General features: G+C 40.1%; 4 protein-coding genes across 7 annotated transcripts; 2 read left to right on the top strand and 2 right to left on the bottom strand.

Annotated features, from left to right (window-relative positions):
• Positions 1–440: 440 nt before the first annotated feature.
• Positions 441–1,867, bottom strand: LOC103949120 (class V chitinase). Its single transcript, XM_009360218.3, has 2 exons — positions 682–1,867; positions 441–560 (listed from the first exon to the last, which is right to left on the bottom strand). The coding sequence occupies exons 1-2, from the start codon at positions 1,790–1,792 to the stop codon at positions 541–543; spliced, it is 1,131 nt and encodes a 376-aa protein (XP_009358493.1). The 5' UTR covers positions 1,793–1,867; the 3' UTR covers positions 441–540.
• Positions 1,868–2,538: 671 nt separating this feature from the next.
• LOC103949119 (G-type lectin S-receptor-like serine/threonine-protein kinase At1g11410) lies at positions 2,539–6,145 on the top strand. The gene is made up of 7 exons (XM_009360217.3): positions 2,539–3,801; positions 4,224–4,355; positions 4,509–4,675; positions 4,761–4,971; positions 5,137–5,374; positions 5,470–5,620; positions 5,733–6,145. Exons 1-7 carry the CDS (start codon positions 2,637–2,639, stop codon positions 6,036–6,038), a joined length of 2,370 nt encoding a protein of 789 aa, XP_009358492.3. The 5' UTR covers positions 2,539–2,636; the 3' UTR covers positions 6,039–6,145.
• A 6,789-nt stretch (positions 6,146–12,934) lies between these two features.
• Positions 12,935–17,393, bottom strand: LOC103962833. Of its 4 annotated transcripts, XR_007258506.1 has the most exons (13): positions 17,173–17,393; positions 17,005–17,055; positions 16,742–16,763; positions 16,315–16,429; positions 16,100–16,132; positions 15,821–15,946; positions 15,468–15,574; positions 15,300–15,371; positions 14,697–15,089; positions 14,345–14,424; positions 13,746–13,811; positions 13,366–13,514; positions 12,935–13,216 (listed from the first exon to the last, which is right to left on the bottom strand). XR_007258506.1 is itself a non-coding variant. In XM_048584522.1 (12 exons), the coding sequence occupies exons 1-12, from the start codon at positions 17,317–17,319 to the stop codon at positions 13,112–13,114; spliced, it is 1,317 nt and encodes a 438-aa protein (XP_048440479.1). In that variant the 5' UTR covers positions 17,320–17,391; the 3' UTR covers positions 12,935–13,111. The 4 variants fall into 4 exon arrangements, 3 of the variants coding, with proteins under 3 accessions (XP_048440479.1, XP_009358491.1, XP_009373876.1); XM_048584522.1 differs by lacking the exon at positions 13,366–13,514 and having other exon boundaries at positions 17,173–17,391; XM_009360216.3 differs by lacking the exon at positions 13,366–13,514 and having other exon boundaries at positions 14,701–15,089; positions 17,173–17,390.
• A 513-nt stretch (positions 17,394–17,906) lies between these two features.
• LOC103962837 (class V chitinase-like) lies at positions 17,907–20,044 on the top strand. The gene is given in 2 exon segments (XM_048584548.1): positions 17,907–19,102; positions 19,104–20,044. Coding segments are annotated over 2 exon segments (795 nt in total). The 5' UTR covers positions 17,907–18,772; the 3' UTR covers positions 19,569–20,044.
• The last annotated feature ends 4,666 nt before the right edge of the window (positions 20,045–24,710 follow it).

The raw sequence follows: 24,710 nt of genomic DNA on the forward strand, positions 1-24,710 counted from the left end.
ACACACATAGAATCATAGATACAATTTACAAATGCCGAATTTAACATTATAAGTAATTGGTTTGGATAGATAAGATGTTCAAGTTCGCTTATTACTATTATTTGGTGTGTGAGGTCACATTAACCATAGTCTTAAAAAGTCAGATTAGTATGGCATTTGCCTCTTTTTTTCTTTTCTTTTTTAATTTTTTTTAACACAAACGATATTTTCTACATTAAGGGGAATGGGTTGGCTTTAGTCGCACAATGGGCTAGTAATAATGTGGTTCAAACTTGCATTTGACGAGAATCGAATCTAAGAATACCACTAGACCGTAATACTAAGTAACTCCTCTATTAGTGACTAGCAAACAAAACAATTGACGAAGTTAGTAGAGTATCAATTGAGGAAAAAAAAAAAAAGAAAAAAGAAGAAGTCATAGACTCATAGCACAATAGATATATAAGAAACGGTTATTGTTTATTTGGCCTCATTAGCCCTTATTGCAAGGTATTTTGTCTACAAATATAGTGTAGTTGTAGGTAAATGTATCAGCAATGTTCATCCCCAAGTAGTTGAAGCTGCAACAACAATAAACATAGACGGTCAATCAAAAAGATGTTAATTTGTTATCGTGTCGTGCATGCTTTTGCCACGTGTAGGAGAGACGTTTCAAAAATAAACAGGTTGCCATCCACCAACCTGTTTGAGAAAGAGCCCAATTGCTGTCGTCACCACTGACTTGCCAAGCAAAGTATCCAAGAAGTGCCTTTTCCTTGGCATATGAAACCTTGGCAGAGATACTCTCCGTATCATCGTACCCAATCCATGTCGTCCCGGAGTAGCAATAGTTTGTTACAACCGTCGCATTGTACACCGTCTCCGCAGCATTCTGGCTGATAAAATCCCTTATCTGGTTGTAATCCATGGTCCCATCTGTCCCGGCATTAGCGGGTCCATCAGCCGGAGCAAAAAGTCCATGGTCATCAGCGTTGACCAAGCGCCAAGCGTAGCCATAGAACGGAAGGCCTAAGACTATCTTGTTGGCAGCCACACCTGCCCCAATCCAAGATGTGATCCCGACATTCCCGTTAATTTGGCTAGCTGTGGCATTGTATAACGCAGCAGGTGGGCCAGTGTTGGCTCTGCTTGACTCCCAGGCAGAGCCATAGAAGTCGTAAGCCATGACGTTGATCCAGTCCAGACTATTTGATATGGACTCAAAGGGGTAATTTATGGTGTAGTAATCCGCTGAGCGATGTACTGCTGCGGTTAAAAGCAATGCCGTGCTCCCAGATGTCTGCGACTCATTGGCCACGGCTGCACGCAATTCGGTGAGAAGGGTGCCGAAGTTGGTCATATGAGTGGTGGTGGATGGATATTCCCAATCAATGTCAAGGCCGTGGAAGTTGTATGACCTAGCTAGACTGATGGAGGAGTCAATGAATGACTTACGCCGATCAGGTTGGCTCGCCATTGCAGCGAATGTGTCTGCAAGGATAGCACCGCCACCGCCTCCAATGGACAAGAGGGTTTTGACAGAAGGGTTGTTTTTTTGGACTGTTTGGGTGAAGCTTGAGAATTGTGCTTGGTTAGAGGAAGAAACTGTGACTTGGTACGTGTCGGCGTCGAGGTCAGCAAATGCACAGAAAAGATGAGTGAAGAGGGTGGAATCTATGCTGGAGGCTGGAAGTCCACTGTCCCAATACCAGTATGCGCCCTTGACGGCGGTTTGGCCGACGGAGACATTGAGTTGGATAAGGAAAATGAGGGTGGAAAGAAGTAATGGAAGGGTTGTAGTTTTGGAAGACATTGAAGCAAATTAAGAAGAGCAATATATTCTTGCTTGTATACAAACATACTTATATACACACACACGTATATATATGAACTTAGATCAAAATTCCATTCAAACTTTGCTGTTTGATTTCTTGTGATGAAATTCTTGAAATTATCCAAAACTAAAGAATATATTTGGATATTTTAGACAGATGATTTATCGCTAGAAGCCAAGATAATCCTATTTTGATTAATCTATGCTTTAGATTGCGGACCTGGTTTCTCTACCCTCCCATTTCCCATAAACTTATATCTCCTTCTATTTGTGCGGTCAGGATTAAGTCACGTCAACATTTTATATTGATTTTTTTATAATGATAATAAGACAAAAAATAATAGTAATATAAAATATTGATGTGACTTAACCGTAACCGTACAAATAAGAAGGGATGAAAGTGTATGAGAAGTGGAAGGGCAGAGAAGCCAGCTCCTTAGATTGCGGTGCCGAACGGTAGATTCTTCTACCATGAAACTGACGCTACTTTTTTTAATCTTTATCTTTGTCATCACGTTACGTGTAATGTCTAAAATATACTGTATAATAATAAAAAATTAAATTACCTAACCCAATCATACCAAATGTAAAGACTTTTCAACATCTGATTTTATTAATTTGTTGACCCAATATTTAATTTTATGGAGATGAATGACACCATTGACATTGACGTTAATGTTGTTATTTATTGATACTTCTCTCTGGAGATCATTACTTTGCATCTACCCATACTTCTCAACGTCAATGTTCCTACCGACTGCCGGTTATTCAATGACAATGTCCACACTTTATTCATCGACTTGCAATGTGAAATCCTGTTTCCATGGACCACGACTTGCAATGTGAAATCCTGTTTCCGTCTCTGACATCAACTATCTCGCCGTTCTCAATGGTATCCAAATTTTTAGTTCCACCATTCTTCTTCTTTTTCCATATTTTTTTTGGTTTTAGATTCCAACCTTCGGAGGCACAATCTTGGATCAAAGCTGCATACTGGTATTCCGGCAGCAAATTCCCTATTTCCGACATCAACTCTCCGCTCTTCACTCACCTTATTTACGCTTACACAGATGTTAACTCATCATCCTATGAGCTCTCTTCCTTCTCCTCCGACCCCTCGGAGCAGTACTACTCCACCTTCACGCCAACCGTCAAGCTAAAGAACCCATCAGTCACTACTCTCGTCTCCATTGGCGGTGGAAACGTAGACTACGGTGTCATTTCAACCATGGTCAGTAGCTCTTCTCACAGAAAGTCTTTCATTGATTCTTCGATAATTTTCGCAAGGCGTTATGGCTTCCTAGGCCTAGACTTTTGTTGGGTTTCAGCTAACACAAGCTCGGACATGACCAATATGGGGAAGTTATTTGAAGAGTGGCGGGCAGCTATCGCTTCTGAAGCCACAAAAAACAGCCAAACACCACTGATTTTGACTGCTGCCCTGCACTACAAGCCAGATTTTGAGTCCTTCGCTTTCCCGGTTGAATCAATCCGGGCCAACTTGAACTGGGTACATGTCTTGGCCTATGGCTATCACGGACCGTGGACCAATTTCACCGGTGCTCATGCAGCACTATACGATACATCGAGTGACTGGAACACGGACTATGGTATCAAATCATGGATTGGCAGGGGATTATCCGCTTCCAAACTGGTTTTGGGATTGCCTTTCTATGGATATGCTTGGACGCTAAGCAATCCCAGGGACGGCGCTATTGGCGCACCGGCTAAAGGTCCTGCTATTACCATGGATGGATCGATGAGCTACAAGGATATCAAAGGCTACACCGATAGATATGGGGCTGACATAGTCTACAATGCTACTTATGTAGCGAAGTACTGTGTGATCGATTCGGCTTGGATCAGTTTCGATGATGCTGAAGTTGTGAAAATAAAAGTTTCTTATGCTAAGGAGCACAATTTGCTTGGATACTACATCTGGCAGGTCTCACATGATGATAATTGGGTGCTTTCTCTTGCAGCTGCAGGTAAGAAAAAGAAAGTAACTTTCGCCCACGTTTTCTCTCTCTCTCTCTCTCCCCTCCCCCACCTCCCCTTCATCCCCACCCCACCCACCCCACCGCCGCCACCCCCACCCACCCCCCACCCCGCCCACCGCCGCCCCCCCCCCCCCCCCCACAGCACACACTTCTGTTTGTTTTTGGCCTTTGGATCGAGTGAATCAAAGATAAATTAATGGACCGAAATAAACAAGCGTGTACAAACGCTTCTGCCTAGTTATTTGAAAAAAGTCAGAAATTAGCAGTCAAGACAGGACAATAAAATATTTTGGTTTTGTTTGTTGAAGAAGATTAACAATATGATTGTTTAAACTTGGACGTTTAAGTCGAAAATTTTCCCAACAATGCATTCCTTCCGACTTGTAATGACGAATTTTATATGCTCACAGCTCAAGAGGGTGGAAGCAGTGGACAAAACAAACGGAGACTTCTTGTAATCGTTTTGACCACTATAGCTTCAGTTATTCTCGTGCTAGGCTCCGCGTTGACTTACTTCCGTATGAGACTGCACAAATCAAAAGGTATATAGCTTATAGTATGTCTCTGTGCACGACGTATGTTCTTTTTTTTTTTTTTTTTGGGGCCTAAAGTATTGAAGCTTTAAATATTTACGTTTTAGGATTAGTATTTTGGACTTTTTCTGTTAACCATTTTGTTTCCTTCAAATTATGCAGCTAAGGAATCAGAATCCAGGGCAAAAGATATAGCAGACACGGCTGGAAAATTCAACAGCAACGTTCCTAATATGAAAATATTTAGCATTGCTGACGTTGAGGCGGCAACGGATGGATTTTCGATTGAAAATAAGCTTGGAGAGGGCGGTTATGGCCCCGTTTATAAGGTGAACTTTTATAATAAGCATGTTACTGGAAGATTCAAAACCATTAAACGTGCTGCTAACCATGAGTGTATGCTTAACTTACTAGGGAGTATTGCCAGATGGACAAGAAATCGCTGTGAAGAAACTATCAAAAGCTTCAACTCAAGGATTTGAGGAGTTCAAGAACGAGGTCATGCTCACCGCAAAACTACAACACGTAAATCTTGTTAGGGTTTTGGGATTTTGCATCGAACACCATGAACAAATGCTGATTTACGAGTACATGCCAAAGAAAAGCTTGGAGCTCTACCTCTTTGGTAACTCAATACGAGATTTAGCTGTTTTCTGTGCCACAAACCTTTAAGCTAAATATAATGAAAAGCTTGTTAGCATATGATCCTCGTATGCTGTCTCTAATGACCCATGCATTTTTTGATACATTTCAATGCAGAACTGATTGGAAAATATCTGTCTAAATGTAGATCCTGTTAGAAGATATGAATTGGATTGGAGAAAGCGGGTTCAAATTATCGAAGGGGTTACTCAGGGACTTCTTTACCTCCAAGAGTACTCAAGATTGACAATCATCCATCGGGATCTGAAAGCTAGCAACATTTTACTTGATGAGGAGATGAGGCCTAAGATCTCGGATTTTGGTATGGCCAGAATTTTTGCAAAGGATGAACTCGAAGCAAATACAGGTCGAATTGTTGGAACATAGTACGTGACTCTATTTCTTATCGAAGCTATACTCTCTAATTGAGCTTATTTCATTACGTACGTAATTAGTAATTCTTCTAAATCATTCTATGCAGTGGTTACGTACCTCCAGAATACGTTAAGAAAGGTTTATACTCCACTAAATCAGATGTTTACAGCTTCGGAGTTCTGCTTCTACAGATCATAAGTGGCAAGAAGAATGCCCCCTACTATGGTTCAGATGAAGACTTAAACCTACTAGAATATGTAAGTTTCTTCAATTACCACAGTCACTTCAGAATTAATATTTACTTCGGTTTTTCTACGAATTAAATCTTTGCGTTTCAATTACATGGCATGAAACATTCAACAATTTCAGGCATATTTACTTTGGAAACAAGGCAAAGGGATGGAGTTTATGGATCCCGCACTTGACGATACACATTCTTTATGCAAATTGATGAGATGCTTGCAAATTGCTCTCCTATGTGTTCAAGAAAATGCAAATGATAGGCCTTCGATGTTGGAAATTTCTTCAATGCTACAAAATGAAGGAGCTACAATGGAAAATCCCAAAATTCCAGCTTTCTCAAAAAGAAACAAAGATGAAGAAACTAATCCCACACCGCGGCCAGAAGCTTGTTCCATCAATGATGCAACAATCTCAGAAGTTGTAGCCCGATGAGCGGTAAATGCTAAGTAATTAATCCATCTCGACTCGGAAAACTTAAGGGCTAAATGTTAACATATTGTGGATGAATGTGTTTATTGATGGAAAACAATATTATCACAGCGGATAATCTTCTGGTAGGAAAAGTAGTCCCTACGTTGTGAATTAACATTCACTTAGGCCGTATAAGAGTTCGGCAGACCCCACCGAATTTCAACTAAAGTTCGGCAGAGTTTGACTGAACTTAAATGAAATGTCCGGCATCCATCGACCGAACGCAACTGAAGTCCTATGGTCTACAATGTCCGAACGCCATCCGTTACACCACATCACTAATTCTTGTTCACACTCAAAACTTTTAATGTTAACAACGCAAATGTTACATAATCTATCCAAGAACCAACAAAGACGAAGAAATTAATCTCACGTTGGAGTTAGAAATTTGTTCGGTTAATGATTTGACACTGTCCTAGGTTGTAGTTTGATTGAAATTTGTTCTGTGTTAGTATGTAACGGTAGCCATTTATTTTGTTTTGTTCTTCTCTTTAGATAAACAAGCAAAAGTTAATTCGTGCTAAACTCTCTATTGAGTTTGGACTTTCTGCTGTTTACCAGGAACTTTACGGTAAAGTTTGTCTTGCGATTGCTTACACGGGCAAAAGATAATTTCGCCATAATTCGAATTGTTCCTTCTTAAATTTCACAAAAAGTTTGGCGGCAAAAGTTTCCATTACAATTATCGATGACAAATGTATATGTTCTTACCATACGCAAAAAATGTAGACCATGCCAATCTGTGCATCTTAAGGCAAATGTAAGGCCAATCTAGGGCCACCCGGCAGTGTAACTTTTGCTTAGAGTGACCCTTCCGAACCACAATTGTGTATACGGCAAGTTATGTGGTCTCAGATAAACTGGGAAAAAGGAGAAAATGACAGAACTTAAGTGGTTATGTCATTGTATCCTACTAGAGACATATTGCAAGTTACAGAATTTTGTGGATTCGTTTGGTGCTACAATCGGATTAACCAGCTTGTAAAAGGTCGGTCGTGGGCAGACGTGTGCTAGGATGGATTGGACTGGATAATTCGTAAGTGAAATTGTTGATCCTAAAAATTACAAAGCCTACGTGGCGCACAGGCCGAGTAACTAATGAGCTAACTATATCCTTTGGTTAATGCGGGACGTGCCAACTCGTTGGTTGAGCTTGGCCGAGGAGTAAAATTTGTTGATGTTGCGTTGAATGCGCTACTGACTTCTTGATCTTGCAACTGCGATCGAGGAAGGAAAACGTCTCGGCCTTCGGGTTCTCAAGCTTGAAGACAAGGTTGCTAGTTCTGCGAAGTTCACAAATCGTCGGCGCCGGGTTCGGTCACGGTGATTATATTCGTAAGAGTATAAGCACGTCGAACCGGCTCCAAACTATATAGACACAGGTACTCAAAAGAGATGTATGTCTTGATGGTAAATGTGGTTTGGCCGTCAGAATGCCGAACTCTGAAAATCATTTGTGAATATCCAATCATAAAACCACTCAGCGTTCAATGTGCCGAATGTAGTAACTTGTAACACCTTATGTCGCCGAGAAGCCTAATATGATGACCTCTGCCAATAAGGATTTGGAAATCCTTCTCGACCGAGACTTGAATAGGTAACCAATCGGCCTCGACGCAATGCTGTTTATCCAAACTGAAGATGTTCACCGGTTGCCTTCACAGTGCTGTTTATCCAAACTGAAGATGTGTTACCGGAAAAAGAAAATAAAAAAATCTCAAGATGTTTGAGAGGTTTGTGCATGGCAGTTGTGTGTTGAATTGGAGGGGTTTTGAATGATGCACTCTGCTTTCTATTTATAGCAACAAATCCTCCTTAAGATCGAGTTGAAACCATATTCGGATTAGGACTTCTTATTCTGATCCAACCTTATCTCGACCAATGCTACTCCTATTAGGACTTTGAACTCACCCCCTTTTCAGGTTGTATTCATTTTCGGCCGAGAATCCTCATTGCATTAGGACTTCGACCCATTCACTCTTATCCAAATCACTCATCCTTGCAATAGGACTCGACCACCCTAACTGAGCGGCTTAGGATCACTAGGCACCGCATAGTACATTTGGAAAAGCTTTGGGCTGAACATAAACCTACACTCGACCCACTAATATTATTTTGGGCCCAAACATTGCCCCTTCACTTTTGAGGTCTTCGGCCTAGAATTCCTTCGCCGATTTTCAACCTTGAAGAAGTGAAATTAAACCCTACAAGATAACTACAGGATAATGAAAAACCTTAAACATCTCAACCATCGAGCGCATTTATGAAGCACGATCACACGATCCGAATTCCCCTGCGCGTCTTGCCGTGTGTCAATCCTTTGGTTAACCTAGTAGCCCTTAATCATGACCCTCGAAAACATGCGCCAGCCGAAACATCTCTTCCATATTAATGCATTAAATCTGCCGCAACACGCAATCGTGCGTCCTCAAACCACGAAAACCTCGATCCTATCTCCTAGATTCCCTGGATATCCATAATGATTTGTGATTTCCCGGTTGATTTTGCCCCAAAGTTTGAAAATTAAACGCTTTTGAAAATCAAACGTTTGACCTTTCTCTCGAAATGCTTATAAATGCCTAAATCCCTTCCATTTGCATTTTACGCTTCCAGAAACCTTGAAAATCCTCTCGCCATTTTGTCTTCAAAATCCCAAAAAACCCAGAAATTCTCATCCCAGAAATCCTTCAAGTTCTCCACAATGGCTTCCAACACCTTCATTTCCAAACTCTCCGACGAATGTGCCAAGTGCCGGGACTTTATTGACCGGAGCACCATAAAAAACCTGCGATTTGCAGGTGACTCAAGCGCTTCCCATCAGATCTTGGGACCACTATTTAAAGACAATGTCTCGGCGTCCATTACCAACCTCCTCAAAGATCACTGCCTAGAACCCTTGCTTCAAGGTTTTGATTGGTCGAAGTGGGAATCGACTAAACCCCAAGGAGCTTGGCCTTCAACTATTGCGGCCTGGGTAGCGTGGCTTGAAAGGATGGAGAAGTTCTTCAATAAAGAATAGAGGGTTCTCGGTATTTATGATGCTATCAAGCTCTCGACCATCGAGATCGTCATGGACAAAGAGTTTCTTATGGCAGCTCTAAGCTTTTGGTGCTCGGCCACTAATACTATAATCCTTCCACTCGGCCCCATTGGTCCCACCATTCTTGATATCTCAGCCATTCTTGGGACCTCCCTTCAAGTCTCTCGATTGATGTCTCCCTCTCTGGGTGTCCATCCAACCTCGACCTCAAGATGCTCTTCGACGAACGTGTTGTCGAATCACTGAGGAAGAAAAATCAAGAGCCCCTAAAAGAAGAAGTTCAGAAATTGCACAAGAACTTCTTTAACTACAACACCCTTATTCAACATTTCGTTGGCCGTGGCCTCACTGACAATGTACATCTTACATTTCAATTCACTATTTGAAACCTTTTCAGTCGAGCAAGAAGATTAGAGGCCAAATATGAAGATTTTGAGACCCAAAGTAATCAGATCTCATGATCAAATTGGTGGTTTTCTAAGTGTGTTGCTCTTTTATGACTTGGCTCCGATGGCCGTGGCCTCGCTGTAAGTGTGAACAAACTTATTTGATCTCAAATACTTTATTATTTATGCTTATACATGCTTTGTTTATATTGCTGAAATTGCAAGAATTTTCTGCGGCATCACAGATGACTCGACTTGTCTTCAATCCCAAAAAGTTAAAAAAAAGATATTTATGATATTGTCATATTGGTTCACCATGATTTAACAGGTAAAACTTAGAAATTAAACAAGCACAATCTCAAATCAGGATTTAGTTTTGAATTTCTGTGCAGGTGCATTTTGCCACATCACCAACAACTACTACTACACATTTGGGACAATTAAATAAGCACGTTGTAGAATACATAAAAAATCATGTAAATTGTATATATTTAGGACTTAGAAATTAGCTATTTTGATGGTACATAGGCTTTTAATGCAAATCCAATAGAATCTATGACACGCCCCGACCCCGATATTCCCCGAATACCAGGATAGGCACGTGCTGGCCGACACCCGAAGGTGACGAAAGCCATTTATTGAGTGCAAATGCTGAAAACAAGGGATAAATAAGGTTTATAAGTATAAAAGAATATTGAATATGCAAATAAGGACCGTGTTCAGGGCACACCACTAATCTAGAACACTAAAAGAAAATAATATAAAATTGAATGAACCAAGGGAGTGGGTCCTACACCGAAAGGACTCGAAGATGCCGATGCGGAAGTGCTTGGACGTCGGGATTGTATGCCTCGATTCTAAGTCCTGAAGGGGGCGCAAAACAAACATGAGTGGACCAAGTTGATATATATATATATATAACAAAACAGTTATCAACGTACTAACCCCCAGGTTTTATGAAAACATATATATAATGATAAACATAGGTTTTCCGAAACCTAGCATGTCGTGCAATGTCTCAAATCATAATTCGCATAAATAATAAACACTAGTGAATGTCCGATACAACTCTTCAGGCCCCATGCCGGCTCCCCGTCTCTGAGCACAAAGTCAGAGGAAAATACACTTCAGGCCCCGTGCCGGTTCCCCGTCTCTGAGCAGACAGTCAGAGGAAAACACACTCCAGGCCCTATGCCAACACCAAACCGTCGCCCGGGACGGACCGGATCTATCCCTACGTCCCGTAGCGGAAAGGACCACTAGGTAAGTACAAAACCAGTGAACATACATATATTGAAAATCAACTTCATAGTATAAAGTCATCCATCATCTATACTATAAAGAGGTGTTCTAAACATGTTCTAAATATCATATCGTCATCCATCAGATATTCTACAAGAACATGGGTTATAGGAAAAATAGTAATAATTCAAACTAGCCTCAGTAAGCATGTTATCTCGTAAAACGTTTCATAAAACATAATCATCAAATCATGCTTTTCATGTATGCATTTATACTATCAAACATGCATTTTTAGAAGGGGTCCACTCACAGTACTTCACCGTCGAAAAGCCACGCCATCTAGCAAAGAAGGAAACGCCACCGAAAATCGCCCCTAAGCACATAAATGGTACATTTAGTCAAACTCTACTCAAACGATTGAATTTGAGAAAACGGACATCGGAAACGGGTTCAGGACGTCGAAATTAGCCTAGGAGGGGTCCCGCACGAAAACCCAAAAAGTCAACCCGAGGTCAAAGTCAACGTTGACCGTTGACCGGGTCAACGGTCAACGGGTCAGGGTCCGGGTCAACGGGTCAGGCCCACGGGTTTGGGCTTTAGGGTTTGGGTTAGGGTAAATGGGTTTAGGTTTTAGGTGAATTGGGTTTGGGTATTGGGTTTGGACTTGGGTTGGATCCGGGTTGGGCCTAAAGGGTTTGGGTTAGGATAATTGGGTTTAGGTTTTAGGTAGGTTGGGTTTGGGCTTTAACCTCACGGCCCAAAGGCCCAATTAAAAAGGGTTTTGGGCTTGGTTGACACGGCCCTAAGGCCTTTGGGGTTTTAAAGTAAACAAAAATAAAAATAAAAACATAAAGGGTTAGGGTTTTGGGCCAAATACCAAAACAGGCCTAAGGCCCGTGGTGAAAGGAAACGGCCTGAAGGCCTGGGTGTTTTCTTGGGCTGGGTTTCACGCCGGAGAAGAAGGCCGGAATTCGGCCGGAATTCAGACAAACTTTGAACGTCCATAACTTTGTTACTACTCGACGAAATCAAGTGATTCAAAAATGAAAATCGTAGCTCTCAAAGAGACGAAGAGAATGGTACCTCACACGACGTCTAACTCGCCGTGGTTTGGCTGGAAAACACCTCGAAAGTCACTGAGGTCGCCGGAAACTGGGTAAGATTCAAATGAGTATAACTTATTCAATACTCAATGAAATTAGGTGAAACAAAAAGGAAAGTTGTAGTACTCAGCGAGACGAAGAGATTGATACCTCGCACGCCGGCCAACTCGCCGTGGTTTGGCCGGAAATCGCCTCGAAAGGGACGGTGCTCGCCGGAAAATTGGGAAAGAGTCTCCGAGGTGGTTTCTTCATGGTTTGACGTCCAAAACACAACCACGGGGTCAGAAAAGAGTTATAGGTGCGGGCTTGGGTGTGTGTGTGTGTGTGTGTTCTTGTCGGACCGAGAGGGAGAGAAAGACAGAGAGAAGAGAGAGTGAAGGAGAGGAGAGAGACTTTTCAGAAAAAAAAGAAAAAAAAGGAAAAGGGATAGGGAACCGGGAACAAAACAGGGGGTGGGCCCCTTGGGCTCACCAATTAAGGCTCAAAAACAATTTTAAAAAGGAAGGTATCCCCCAAATTTAGTGAAAATACAAAAATACTCATTTTCTTCCGTAAATTCCGGGACGGATTGTTACAATCTAGATGAAACTGAAAGACTTATTATACAATGTAAATTAAGTTGCTTTGATTAATTTTTGAATTATTTAGAAGTGACTTTGATAGATTATGGGTTAAGATCCCAAAATCCGCTGCGAAGCGCGGGCATTTTTGCTAGTTAAATCCTAATTTTGCATGAATCTTAATTTAGCTTCCAAATCAATTTCTTAACAAATGAATTGTTTTAAAACTGCAGCTTCAAAGTCATGGATTCTTGACGAATGAGAAGATAAAAAGATCGAATTCCCTACCGGAAACTCGCAGCTGTTTCATATTTAGTATGTAAAGCATCGATTCATCGAGTGATTAGCGAGTGTTTAGATTATTGAAATGAACCTTAATTATTTTATTTGTAGCATGAATCTAAGTAGATTGGAGATTTGTTATTTTATTTGATCAAGAGCCACATTCAATTTATATTTTGGAAAATGTTCATCTCAATCGATCCACGTAATCGCAAAGGGCAGTATGTGTGCCTCCTAACACCCAAATTTAAATTCCCCTTCCCATAAATTATAGTTTCGAATATCACAAATTACATAATACAAGCACAACGTTTTTACCAATCGGCCAGTGAAAAACATACCTCCCAAAAACAAATTGCAACCTCATTTTTGTATAATTAGACTCTTGCAAAATTTCCTCATCACAAAACTGTAGCATTTCTCATCTCTCCGAACCACCTCCCAAATGAAATTTGAAACGAAAACAAAACCCCTCAAGCACAAATGGTTTGGTAGTAGAACCGATTGGCGGAATTCTTGACAAGCCCTGCAAATGGACCAAACCGAACGAAGTCAATTATAATTGTAGAACTAAAACATTCTTCTTGGAAAATAAGGGATGCAATTTAAGTTAATTAAGATATTAACCCCCGATGAAAAGGAACGGAAAGAATTAGGAGGAGAGATTTCTTTGACCTTCTTAGAGTAACCAGTGTATTCTAACAAAAGGGAATGTAAGGATGCCGGAATTAGCTTTGCTTGTCTCTCACCCATTCAACAAAGTTATCAAAAATCACCGGCCATGCTTGATCAGAATCATAATTTTTCAGGTCTGGAAAACTTATCAGCCAAAACTAAAGAAACAACAATCCGAACTCGTAGTTTTTCATGTGATACCAAATATTTTACACGGAAAGAGTCTTATCATAATCTTTTACTCGATCGAGTGATGTTGTTTAGCCTCCCAAAATCACGGCTAGGATTTCAAGCCAAAGAAGAAGAAACTAAAATGTGTAAAGATACAACAACATAGGAACCGGAATTTCTGGAGAAAATAAAAGCAAACACAAGTTTACCTCATTGCAAAAACGGTAAAAATGTATCCATTGATCCATATTTAGTGCCCTGTACTCGGTTTGGACCTGCCAAAAAATAAATTCAAGGCATCAAAGAACATGAAAGCTCAATAGAATAAAGATGATGATATTCATCAACTGTTTGATGAAATATTTAAGTTGTCACGCAATAATATGGACACTTTTATTTCTACAAATTTGGGCATTGTCGATGAGGCTTTAGGTTGTTTGTTGGACAGCTGCAATCATAATCATGATCTCATTGTATTGAGAGAAATGCCAAGGTGAAATTTTTCATGGATTCTCTACCACCTCACAATTTAACGTCAACTCTCGTGCCAATATTATGAACCGTTGTGCTAAAAGATAAAATGACAGAGAATCCATAAAGAGTCCCACTTGTAAGACAGTCTACTTAGCATTTCTCTTGAATTAAACCCCTATGATTAGTTCACTAGATTAGGACTAAAGTTCGACAAATTAAGAGTAATAATTGTGATTTGGATCAACATTTCATAAGTGAATTAACGACAGGGTAGGTCTTTAGTTAAGTGCATGCACCAACCAATACAAAAAATATTGAGTCAAAAAGGCCTTACACCGCTTTGGAGTCTGTGCACCAAGGGAAAACGAAAGGAAAGAAAAAGAAAGGGGGACATAATTGCAAAAGGGAGAAATCCTGTAAAATGTAAACGTGAATTAAGTCAGTTTCTTAGAACAGTAAATCCTCTTGCAGTTGCACTCGAATTTAAATATCTTTGAATAGATCAATACTCAAGAAAATAGATTAATGGTTAAATAAGAGTTTACTGAAAGGAGTTTCATGTTCCTCGTACAAACATGATTTGTCTTGGAACCCTAATAGCATATACATCCAACGGGGTTAAACAACCATATTCCTTTTGCATCGGAGTCGATATCTTGTAACACAGTTGTGGACAGAAAACGTACTTACATATGCAATCAGGCTCAAATTAACATCCAATTTCGGCAATGTGATCCTATCGCCACTTTTGAACAAGAAGTGCTCCTCTTCCAATGTGATCCTATCGCCGGCAACTGATACCCAACTTTCAACAATATTATCAACTGTTCCGTTCAAGATCTCCACTAAGGTGAAGGCGCGCATGGTGCCACAGGACTCTGGTGTGCCTTGTTCAACATTCAGTCTCTTAACCCTAGGAACAATCGCCCCATTGAGGTACATAGTGTTGTCATCTCCAACCACAATCATTTTCCGAAGACCATGCCCATCTGCTAACTCTTTATGCATGTGACCAAACACCAACAGTGGAGCACAGATTTTGCCAGTTTCTTTTGAGAGGGACAAGGCTTGTGCTAGATCTGTACCGGACGAACAATGCTTATGTTATTAAATCTCGACTTAGATTAACAAACCACATGAATGACATGCCTCTTAGATTCATCAGGTCATGATTAACATGCAGCAACCTAAAGGGCCGAGTAGGAAAGTCACATCAATTATGTGTCACTACGTTTAAAAACATAACAAAAGCCATTGCAGTGATTGAGTGGAGGTTCGAATCAGATTACCTGGGTCACCATGATCTCCACCTCCAAACACCCAATCTTTTCCGAATATGTCATCCATGTTAGAACCAAGACCTGCACAGGGAGTGAACTCAGAAATCTGCATTTAAATGAAGTGACAAGTTTGGCTCCAAAAGCCTGATTATGATTTGTTTCAGCAGACTGATAAACCTGTGGGTCCATTATGTGCAAGAATCATGACCAAATGATCCTCAGGCGCGCCCGAAGTTGCTTTGCATATTCTCTTAGCACTTCCATCCATGTCTTGGACCCCAAACCTAAGTAGTTGATGTTTCAGCACATTAAGTCAGAATTTAAGCCACTATTGTGGAAAACACTTTCTCCGAAGAATTTGCATGATAAATGTGATTCATGCATGGTATCATAAAAAACGAGTACAAAATTCTTGGATGCTACTTTGTATCGGGGCCAACTATATTTTTTGTTTTTTGAATAAGAAAGCAAACAAATCAATAAAATTCTCGTTTCATGTTTCATCAAGAACTGCTAGAAACATTACACACCTTGTAGACAGGAGCTTTTGTCGAAATAAGTTCTTTCCCCCACAAGAAAAAGGTCGTCCACCAACAACGCTCAGCTTCAATGTAGGATAGTCCAAACACCAATAACTTACGTGCTCCTCACCGAGACTGAATATTACAAGCATATTATGTAAGAACGACATCTAGAACAGTAAAGATATCATATTTCAATGGAACATTAAGTAATAATGGGTACACAAAAATGCAACAGATATAGCAATTTTAGAATGTTTGACAATCATTAAGATACGACAAACTCACCATTCTAGCTGAAGTTGAACGCCGTCTTTTTTCCTGATATTTGAAATCAAATATTAAAGTAACCAGATTATCATGGACTAAGAATCAGCATTACATCAACACACTTGACGCAAAGGCATGCATGCACCGCACAATTTAGGGTGTCTGAAGAACCCTAAACTTTAAGCATAAGGAATAATTAAGAAAAAAGAAAAAGAAAAAGAGAAACAGCGTACTTTCCAGAAAACTGTGTTGTATGCCAGGCATCATGGTTTCCCAAAATAACTGCTTTAGCAAAATAAAGATTTGCAACGCTCTTAACGAGTTCAACGTTCTCTTCACCAAAATCACCTGAACAAAATGGAGGAAAGGGAAAGGCCAAAATAGACAAAGGAAGGTAAACTACAGATTTCACAATACAAATAAAACTCAGCAGCCAGGATAGTGCACAACCACGACGTAAAAATGACCACACATGGCTTAAATGTCTAAACTCGGTTTAGCTATATTGTGATAACAAATTTATCTGCACAATTACAACACTTAGGGAGGGACACGTCATGAATTTATCAAACAACCAAAGTTACTAATTACTCAGCTCACCAATCGGGAAGTACCGAAAGACATATGGTAGACGAAATAGTCAGGGAGAATGAAACCTGCCTGTAAAAAGAACCAAATCCGGCTGCATTTCGATATAAAGTTACAAACTTTTATTAGATTTCTTGGTAGGACATACAATTTTTCAATATAATCGGGCAAATATGTATAACCCGGTCCCGAATTAGAAACAAAGAATTCAGGCAAAAGGGTTCCTAATATTTAACACAAATTTATATAATCCCAAATAAACAAAGATTTTAACTTTCTCTTTATTTTTTTTTGGTAAGTTGAAGAAAATACTGAAGAGGGGGAAATGTAAATACCTGCAGCAGTTCAAGTGCTTTCGTATCTTCTTCTAGATTCCACTGATCATGCTTCAAAAAACCCAAAACGGAAAAATTGAAAATTTAGAGAAATACAAAACGAAATTTAATTAATCAACCCGCGATGGTTTCCGAAATTCACAGAGAGTGAGGGAGAGAAAGACTTACGACGTCGCCGACGACTGCTATATGAGCCGAGCTGCGAGCTGCGGCGGAGGCCATTGAAGCGCGCGCGGCGATGTGGTTGGAGCGAGGGTGGGGAGGCGAAGCCTGGAGAGAACACGGTGTGGGTGCGGGCACCGATGCGCTGAGCATTCCCTGACTGACTCTATAGTCGCTTTATCTCTCGCAAGCGCGAGGGGCTCTACTGGTTGGTCAAGAGTGGCGAAGGGTCAACCTAATTTGCTGTATCGGTGAGATCGACGTATGCGTGAAACCACGTGTGGCCCTTTTTTTTATTTTTTATTTTTTTTTAACCACAGCATTTTGCTCGCCACAATAACTATAGTATATATTTATCATACATTTAACTAATTGACACATGTCCTTTCACTTAATTCTAGTTAAGTTTCACAATAAATGTTATTTTTTTATGTTTGAAAAAAATTAACCAATGTTAAGTGTGAGGACACTTGTCAATTAATTAGGTGTATGATGAGCATACACCATAGTTTATGGTGGTGAGAAAAAATGTTCTCATTTTCCACCGTTGGATTCATTTGTAGCGCATCCTATTATTTACTGTTAGATAATATTACATTTTTATATTTATATAGTAAATAGATTAAATCAAATTTATTCAATAATTAATACTTTGGTAAAGATCACCATTACTTTAGAATTTACCATCACGTGACATTTTAATTTAACATTGTATTATCATATGTAAGTTTTTTTATTCACATAAAATGCATTATTAAACTAGCACGGCAAATGACTTTAAAATCTTTCAAACAAGTTTCCCAAATGATTTGTGGACACACATAGAATCATAGATACAATTTACAAATGCCGAATTTAACATTATAAGTAATTGGTTTGGATAGATTCCCGATAAGATGTTCAAGTCCGCTTATTACTATTATTTGGTGTGTGAGGTCACATTAACCATAGCCTTAAAAAGTCAGATTAGTATGGCATTCGCCTCTTTTTTTCTTTTTTTTTCTTGATATTTTTTACATTAAGGGGAATGAGTTGGCTTTAGCTTCACAATGTGCTAGCAATAATGTGGTTCAAATTCGCATTTGGCGAGAATCGAATCTATAAAACCTCTTACTTAGAAAAAATAAGAATACCACTAGACCGTAATACTAAGTGGCTCCTCTATTAGTCACTAGCAAACAAAACAATTGGCGAAGTTAGTAGAGTATCAATTGAGGAAATAAAAAAAATAAAAAATAAAAAAAGTCATAGACTCATAGCACAATAGATATATAAAAAACGGTTATTGTTGATTTGGCCTCATTAGCCCTTATTGCAAGGTATTTTGTCTACAAATATAGTGTAGTTGTAGGTAAATGTATCAGCAATGTTCATCCCCAAGTAGTTGAAGCTGCAACAACAATAAACATAGACGGTCAATCAAAAAGATGTTAATTTGTTATCGTGTCGTGCATGCTTTTGCAACGTGTAAGAGAGACGTTTCAAAAATAAATAGGTTACCATCCACCAACCTGTTTGAGAAAGAGCCCAATTGCTGTCGTCACCACTGACTTGCCAAGCAAAGTATCTCGTTCCAACAGAATCGAAGTAGCTAGCGTTTATTTCTATGGTATCCAAAAATATTTCCCACCGGATCCTCTTCATCTTCCTTATTTCTTGTAATTTTTCATTTTCTTCTGCACAAACTTGGATTCAAGCTGGTTACTGGCACACGGGCAGCCACGTTCCTTTACCGGAGGTAAACTCTGCCTTGTTCACACATCTTAGTTGTGCTTTTGCCAACGTGAATTCCCCCACCTACCAGCTCTCCATCCCTTCTGCTCATGAACAAAACTTCTCAAGCTTCACCGATATTGTCAAGCGCAAAAACCCATCAATCACAACGCTCCTATCCATATGGGACGGAGAAACAGCAGCAAGTCAGCTAATTTTGGGTTCAGAGAGCAAACTTTTCAGTCTAGTCTAAAATGCTCGAAATTCCTTCGAATAGAAAGTCTTTCATTGAGTCCTCCATCGAAGTGGCAAGACGTTATGGCTTTCAAGGTATAGACTTACTCTGGCCTTGGCTTAACACAGCCTCAGGTACGATCACTATGGAAAAGCTACTGGATGAGTGGCGAGCTGCTGTGACTTCTGAGGCAAGAAACTCTGGTCTGCCACGATTAAAATTGACAATGGCGGTTAGGTATATTCCCACTTTTGAATCGTTCATTTATCCGGTTGAATCTATGAAAAGGAATTTGGATTGGGCGCATGTTGTTGCGTATGACTACCATCTGCCTTTAAAGGAGAATTTTATTGGTGCTCATGCTGCCTTTAAAGGACAATGCTGGAAGTTTATTCCATGCTCAAATCTGACACTCAAGCCGTTCCAACTTCTACAAAGGCGGCTTGCTCAGTAAAAAATTACGATAATGTGGACAACATATGTACGCCGCAGCCAGTAAGTTGTTCGCTTAATAATGCTCAGATCTCCGAACTGCAACCCCGATGAAAATGCAGGCTTGACTGAAAATGCAGGCGCGGTTGAGAAGCTAATCTTGTTCCTTCTTACATTTGTATTGGAAGTAGTCCAGTGGTTATTAGGGTTTCCTGAATACTAGGGTAGGTTTACGGTAATACTAGACAATAGGGGGATTGGTCAACTATTCTTCTTTGTTCTTTCTGGGTATTGATTGTCCCTAGGTGGTTAAGAGTCCGGTTTATCTTTGGGCTGTCAATCTTCTTAATCTTAGTTGTCAAGTCCCTTAATTCAAGGAGTTGTTATTTGTCTTCCCTAAGCCACATGTTGTGGCGTAATTCAAGGAGTCAATCTCCTTATATATTGTTGTACAATTGTAAAGAACTCATGATGGAAATACAATACAACCTTTGAAAATCAAGATGGTATCAGAGCAGGAAAATTAACCTGCGTCTGCTATACTGCTATCCGAGCGTTTTCAATCTTCAAAATGGCTGAAGACAATCCATTAGTATCAGAAGCTGAAAGTTCACCAGTGCTTTCCTCCATGAACGTGCATGAGGTGGATGTCAACCCAAATCAAAGATTAAGCTCAGTCGTGTTGAATGAGTTTAATTACTTGCCTTGGTTGAGAGCAGTGTCTATGGCTCTAGGTGGAAGGTCCAAGTTAGGGTTCATAAATGGAAGCATCGAAGTACCTGATGCTTCCTCACCAACCTATGAATCCTAGCTTAGCAAGGATCAGCTAGTTATGTCATGGCTCTTGAATTCCATGGAACGTAAATTAGCTGAAATATTAAGTTACTCTGAATCCTCATACCAGCTATGAGAGGCTGTCAAAGAAATGTATGACAGTCAGACCAATGCTGCACGGGTATTCCAATTAAAGAAAGACATCTCCGATCTGCAACAAGATGGCAAGCCTTTTGTGCAACTCTTAGGAAGCATGAAGAGCATGTGGAATGAGTTGGAAATTTATCGCCCTCATACAACTGACGTAGCACTGCTACGAAAGAGAGCAGAAGAAGACAAGATATTTCAACTCTTGTCCAGTCTCGATTCAACTTATGAAGATCTACGATGTCACATACTCATGAACACTAAACTTCCTTCCTTCACCAGTGTATGTGCGATAATTCAACGTGAAGAAGTAAGGAGAAAAGTCATGAACATGGGTACAATGGCCAGTGTACTTGAGGCTAGGGCATATATAACCAATGAAAGGAAGTACAAAGGAAAGCATCCGAACTTGAAGTGCCAACACTGCAATAATACAGGTCATGTTAAAGACACATGCTGGATTTTACACCCATAGTTAAAGCCAGATTTCATGAAGGACAACAAGGGTGTATAAAGGGTGAACCGTACTCCATATCGAGCAAATCATGTGACTGCCGCCACCTCCAAGGGGTCTGATCCGTTCAAGAACTTTACATCGAATCCAGCTGAACTCATGAATGAGTTTATGTCGTATCTTCAAGGCAAGAAAGGAGGGGCTGGAATTAACCATGCAGACCACATAGAAGAAGGGAACTCGATGGCATTGCTCGGCAAGTTTGCAGGTTTCTTGGCAGACACGAAACTCGTACCCTAAGAGGACATGCAAGGTATCGTGAAAGCCTTTAAAACTGCTCTTAAAATAAATATGTTGCATGATTTTTGGGTTGTAGATTCGGGTGCCACAGATCATATGACCAACCATGTATCTAAGTCTCAAAAGTTTGAAAAATTTCCAAATCCTTCTCAAGTTTCAATTGAAAATGGTGAGAATGTAAAGGTTTTAGGAAAGGAAAAAATAAAATTAATGTCAGATGAAATTGAATCGATGGCTTTATATGTTCCTTCCTTCCCATTTCAACTTCTATCTATGGGAAAGATCACAAATACCTTGAATTGCTTAGCCATTTTTTCTCCTCACAATGTCATCTTTCAAGATTATGCTACCAAGAAGATGATTGGTGAAGGGTTTTATTTAGATGGTCTCTATTACATATCAAAGAGCAATCCCAGAGGACTCCAAGCCAAGTTCAACCCCATCCAAGATAATCAATTGTGGCATCAACGTTTAGCTCACCCTTCTCCACCCATTTTGTCAACTTTATTTCCAAACTTAGGGAAGGATGTTATCTTATGTGAAACATGTCACTTGTCTAAGGCCATTAGATTACCTTTTAACTCTTCCTTGTCCAGGGCTAGTAAGTGTTTTGAACTAGTTCATTCAGATGTATGGGGACCAACTAGTGAATCATTTGATGGCTATAAGTATTTTGTGATTTTTGTCGATGACTTCTCTCAAGTCACATGGTTGTATCTTCTAAAGTCTAAGAATGAAGTTATGGAAGTATTTAAGGACTTTCATAACCTTGTTAAAAACCATTTCTCTTCTCAAATTCAAACCTTAAGGTCTGACAATGGCCCCGAATATATGTCCCATATCATGAAACAATATTTAAGCACTCATGGCATCATGCATCAAACAAGTTGTGTTGGCACACCTCAACAAAATGGCGTAGCTGAACATAAAAATCATGATCTACTTGAAAAAACAAGAGCTCTAATGCTATAAATGAATGTACCAAAGAGATTTTGGTCCCAAAGGGTTATGGCAGCTACTTATATCAATAATAGATTACCCAGCCGAGTCTTGAATTTCAAGTCTCCCCTAGAGGTCATGAAAGGAAGAAAAATTGACCTTTCACACCTTAGAGTTTTTGGCTGCATCTATTTTGTGCAGATTCAATCTCATCACCGAGATAAATTAGATCCTAGAGCTGTTAAATATATTTTCCTTGGTTACTCATCTACACAAAAGGGATATAAGTGTTATAATCCCCAACTAAAGAGATTAATTGTGTCCAAAGATGTTCGATTTCATGAAACTAACCTTTTTTTCAGCAAGTCAAGTGAAATCACCGTACAAGGGGATGGCTCCTTGGATGTGTTCCCACTACCAAGAATCGAACTTGAGGCTCTACAACAACAAGATCTCAGCCATGCCAACATTGATGCATCTCTCAATGAAAATAGCAATGAAGGGTCTCATTCTGATGGTACACTGCATGAAGACGATGACAATCAAGATGATGTGAACGAGTGTGAAACAACTCGGTCTGCTCCTCGACACAATCCAATGTGTGTTAGGAAAACTCCCACAAGACTTCAAGACTTTGTCATCTACAAACCCACACATCCCATCTCCAATTGTGTGTCGTACAAGAGAGTGACACCAGCCCATGCTGCATTCCTAAGCGCCATATCAAGTTACAAGGAGCCTCAGAATTTCCATGAGGCCAACAGCCAAGAGGTGTGGAAAGAAGCAATGCAAGAGGAACTTAACGCCCTAGATCAACACAACACCTGGAGTATCACCAAACTTTCAATAGGCAAGAAAGCTGTGGGTTGCAAATGGATTTATAAACTCAAATTCAAGTCAGATGGATCAATTGAGAGGCATAAAGCAAGAATGATGGCTCAGGGATTCACTCAAACATTCGAGGTGGATTACAAAGAAACGTTTGCACCTGTTGCCAAAATGAACACAATGAGAGTGTTATTGTCTGTCGCTGTAAACAAGGGGTGGTCCATGTACCAAATGGACGTGAAAAACTCATTCTTGCACGGTGATCTCAAAGAATAAGTCTATATGAAATTGCCACCAGGGCATCCTCAAAGCAATGAACTGGATTTGGTGTGTAAATTGCACAAATCCATTTATGGCCTGAAACAGTCCCCACGAGCTTGGTATGCAAAACTGAGCTCAGTTCTCACTAGTGTTGGTTTCAAAAGCAGTAATGCCGATTCTTCATTATTTGTTCGCATAGGAGCTGTGGACAAATTGGTTGTGCTGATTTATGTTGATGATCTGATAATTACAGGTGATAATGCTGATGAGATCTTCAACCTCAAACAGACCCTCAGACAAAGGTTTGCAATTAAAGACCTTGGGATATTGAAGTACTTTCTTGGTATAGAAGTGGCAACCTCGCACAAGGGACTGTTTCTTAACCAAAGAAAGTATGTCTTGGATTTGCTCAAGGAAGCTAACATGAGCGATGCTAAACCGGCTATTACTCCTCTTGACAGCAAGCATAAACCTAGCTTGAAGGGCACACCACTCACAGATATCAGCCATTATCAGCGATTGGTTGGTAAATTGATTTATCTAACAATCACCAAACCCGACATCTCTTATTTTGTAAGTCTTGTGAGCAAATTCATGCACTCCCTGACTCTTGAGCACTTGACCCTTTTTAAAAGGATCTTATGCTACTTAAAAGGATCAGTGGGTCGAGGTATCATCATGCAGAAGAATGACAACACCCAAATCATGGAGTATTGCGATGCTGATTGGGCGGGGAATGTAATCGATTGTAAGTCCACCACTGGCTACTGTACATTTGTCGGTGGAAACTTGGTCACCTGGAAAAGTAAGAAGCAAACTGTTATCGCCAGATCAAGTGTTGAAGCTGAGTATCGTGCAATGTCTTCAACTGCGTGTGAGTTGATCTGGCTCAAGGGTCTTCTGTGTGATTTAGGTGTTCCTTTAACTTTTCCTATGTCCTTATTTTGTGACAATCAAGCAGCCATGCATATCGCATCAAACCCCGTGTTTCACGAGAGAACGAAACACATTGAGGTTGACTGCCATTACGTTCGGGAACAGGTGTAGTCGCAGGTGATTCAGACACATTATACAAGAAGCTTCAACCAACTGGCCGACATCTTCATAAAGCCCTTGGCCTTTCATCAGTTTCAACGACTTTTGTCCAAGCTTGGATCCATAAATCTTCTGGATCCAGCTTGAGGGGGAGTATTGGAAGTAGTCCAGTGTTTATTAGGGTTTCCTGAATACTAGGGTAGGTTTACGGTAACACTGGATAATAGGGGGATTGGTCAACTATTCTTCTTTGTTCTTTCTGGGTATTGATTGTTCCCTAGGTGGTTAAGAGTCTGGTTTATCTTTGGGCTGTCAATCTTCTTAATCTTAGTTGTCAACTCCCTTAATTCAAGGAGTTGTTATTTGTCTTCCCTAAGCCACCTGTTGTGGCGTAATTCAAGGAGTCAATCTCCTTACATATTGCTG

The sequence above is a fragment of a genome, unplaced genomic scaffold, assembly GCF_019419815.1.
Source record: "Pyrus x bretschneideri cultivar Hongxiangsu unplaced genomic scaffold, Pyrus_bretschneideri_v1 Contig1, whole genome shotgun sequence".
NCBI lineage: Eukaryota > Viridiplantae > Streptophyta > Magnoliopsida > Rosales > Rosaceae > Pyrus > Pyrus x bretschneideri.

Bases quoted from the DNA above. Each gene is read 5' to 3' on its own strand.
- LOC103949120 (XM_009360218.3), bottom strand. From the start codon at position 1,792: ATGTCTTCCAAAACTACAACCCTTCCATTACTTCTTTCCACCCTCATT. The intron at 561-681 runs GTTGGTGGATGG...TTGTTGTTGCAG, and splicing joins TTGGGCTCTTTCTCAAACAG to CTTCAACTACTTGGGGATGA.
- LOC103949119 (XM_009360217.3), top strand. From the start codon at position 2,637: ATGGACCACGACTTGCAATGTGAAATCCTGTTTCCGTCTCTGACATCA. The intron at 4,676-4,760 runs GTGAACTTTTAT...TTAACTTACTAG, and splicing joins GTTATGGCCCCGTTTATAAG to GGAGTATTGCCAGATGGACA. The intron at 5,375-5,469 runs GTACGTGACTCT...CATTCTATGCAG, and splicing joins GGTCGAATTGTTGGAACATA to TGGTTACGTACCTCCAGAAT.
- LOC103962833 (XM_048584522.1), bottom strand. From the start codon at position 17,319: ATGCTCAGCGCATCGGTGCCCGCACCCACACCGTGTTCTCTCCAGGCT. The intron at 17,056-17,172 runs GTAAGTCTTTCT...GGTTTTTTGAAG, and splicing joins TAGCAGTCGTCGGCGACGTC to CATGATCAGTGGAATCTAGA. The intron at 13,812-14,344 runs GTAAGGCCTTTT...ATTTTTTGGCAG, and splicing joins TGCACAGACTCCAAAGCGGT to GTCCAAACCGAGTACAGGGC.